General features: G+C 56.7%; 1 protein-coding gene across 1 annotated transcript in view; it reads left to right on the forward strand.

Moving 5' to 3' along the window:
- Positions 1 to 1,858, forward strand: part of FOXL2 (forkhead box L2) — an 8,942-nt gene that overhangs the window by 3,731 nt on the left and 3,353 nt on the right. Inside the window, exons 4-5 of the mRNA XM_006158196.3 lie at positions 1,005 to 1,060; positions 1,440 to 1,544. Coding sequence (XP_006158258.2) covers positions 1,005 to 1,060; positions 1,440 to 1,544 — 161 coding nt within the window. The remainder of the gene's footprint in view (positions 1 to 1,004; positions 1,061 to 1,439; positions 1,545 to 1,858) is intronic.

The raw sequence follows: 1,858 nt of genomic DNA on the forward strand, positions 1-1,858 counted from the left end.
GGGCCAGCCACTCCACACATGCCAATCACTTATACGCACCTGCATGACAACCGTTCAGCCCACCCTCCTCCACAAAGCATCCTGACCCCCCTCCGCACCAAGGAGTTTGGGACTTGAGGATCAAAACACGGGCCATCTCTTAAACTTTATGATTGCAGACTTTCTGTTCAGGCTAAATTAATGATACTGTTTAAAGGCACACTGTTAAAAAGCACACCAGATTTTTTTTTCTTTTCTTTTTCTTTTCTTTCTGCCCACTGATTCTTTTTTTTCTTTTTCTTTTCTTTCTGCCCACTGATTTTCTCTGTGACAATGTCAGTATATAGGTCCCGATCAGACTTCTGCTAAAGGTCGGTGAGAACTCATCTCTGGGCCCTTGGCGAAGATCAGAACCAGTGCTATACGATGAGAGAGAACAGAGCAAGTGCCTCTGTTCGACCTTCTGTTTGACTTCCTGTCTGTAATAGAATATATGCACACGGAGGGAAGGAGGCAGGGAAGAACTGTGAATGAAAGAGGAGGAAAAGAAGCAGCCAGTGGCATGGTGGCTAAGGTGGCTGGATCCCACGTGGCAGACTGAACAGTTCGACTCCTGGATGGAGAAGATTGTGACCATTCCCCATGAGGGTTTTCTCTCTCTCCGTCTCTCCCTCCTCAGTGTGTGCATGCACCTTCTAACAAATTTTAAAAGGGAAAGGAAAAGATAAGGGGAGGAAGGAATGATGAAAGAAGAGGAAAAGACGCTAGTTCGTTTACTCTGGTACTCCACATGTATACCATTATATATAAGCATAATGTGTTCTACCTTGTAAGTCTAAATCTCACACCTGGTACGTGAGCATACCTCTCTTTCTGACCCGCACACCTGCCGCTGGACAGCTGGTATCGCAAGCTCCCAAAGACAGACCCTCCCCTTGACTTTGTGTGGACACACACACACACACACACACACACACACGCAGTTCCCCCAAAGTCCAGCAACATCCTCGCCTGTGGCCACACAGGAGCAGAGGGACATCTACGTGGTACTAAAGCACACACCCACCCTTCGCTCCAACCGGTGGGGTTCCAGAAGGGGCCTGCGTCCTAGCCCCACAGGCGGCGCAGAAAGGACAGGGGAGGTTCGGCTGGCGCCTCTGGCCTCTTCTCAGCGATCCTCTCCTCCGCCCGTTCCCGCCCAGTCACTTGGAGAGCGCAAGGGACAGGCCAGGCCGAGGAGCCTCGGTTCAGGAACACGCGTTTCTGGGCTGGTTTTCCCAAAGCCACCCGCAGCCCTCCCCACCCCACCCTGGCCCAGCCCCCTCTCCGCCTCGCCCCTCCCCCAGCCCTGAGCTAGAAGTTTAGCCCCAAGACAGCCGCAAAGGGCAGCAGAGAAGTCGTTTTCTTTCACCTGGAAGCCGAGAGGGGGCTTGGAGCGCCTCTTCTTGCTGGGACCCGAGCTCGCTGAACACCGGCCCGGCCACGGCGGACTCGACCCGGGCCCTTGGCATCTCCCAGCGTGGTCGCAACGCCAGCACCCGCAGATCTCAAGGGCTCGTGAGAGTGTGAGCCCGGCTGTCCTCCGGGCCCGGGGCTCGCCGCGCGGGGGCAGGCCGGTCCGGGCAGTGCAGGGCGTTCACAAAAAGTGACTTGGAGATGAACTCGCCCGTGCGCCGCTGGCCGCCCCGCTATAGGGGCGAAGGCGCCTGACGCAAGCGGAACTCGGCGGAGCCCATACGAATCAGAACAGAGCGAGGCTCCTGGCGCACCAGGGACTCCAGGAGGCAGCTCCGCCAGAGACGCGGGTCGAGCCTCGGGAAATCGGGGGGGGGGGGGAGGGGGAGCGCACAGCACAAACCCCACCGAGGCGGGGGGTGGG

The sequence above is a fragment of the Tupaia chinensis genome, unplaced genomic scaffold (assembly GCF_000334495.1).
Source record: "Tupaia chinensis unplaced genomic scaffold, TupChi_1.0 Scaffold000574_1, whole genome shotgun sequence".
Classification (NCBI taxonomy): Eukaryota; Metazoa; Chordata; class Mammalia; order Scandentia; family Tupaiidae; genus Tupaia; species Tupaia belangeri.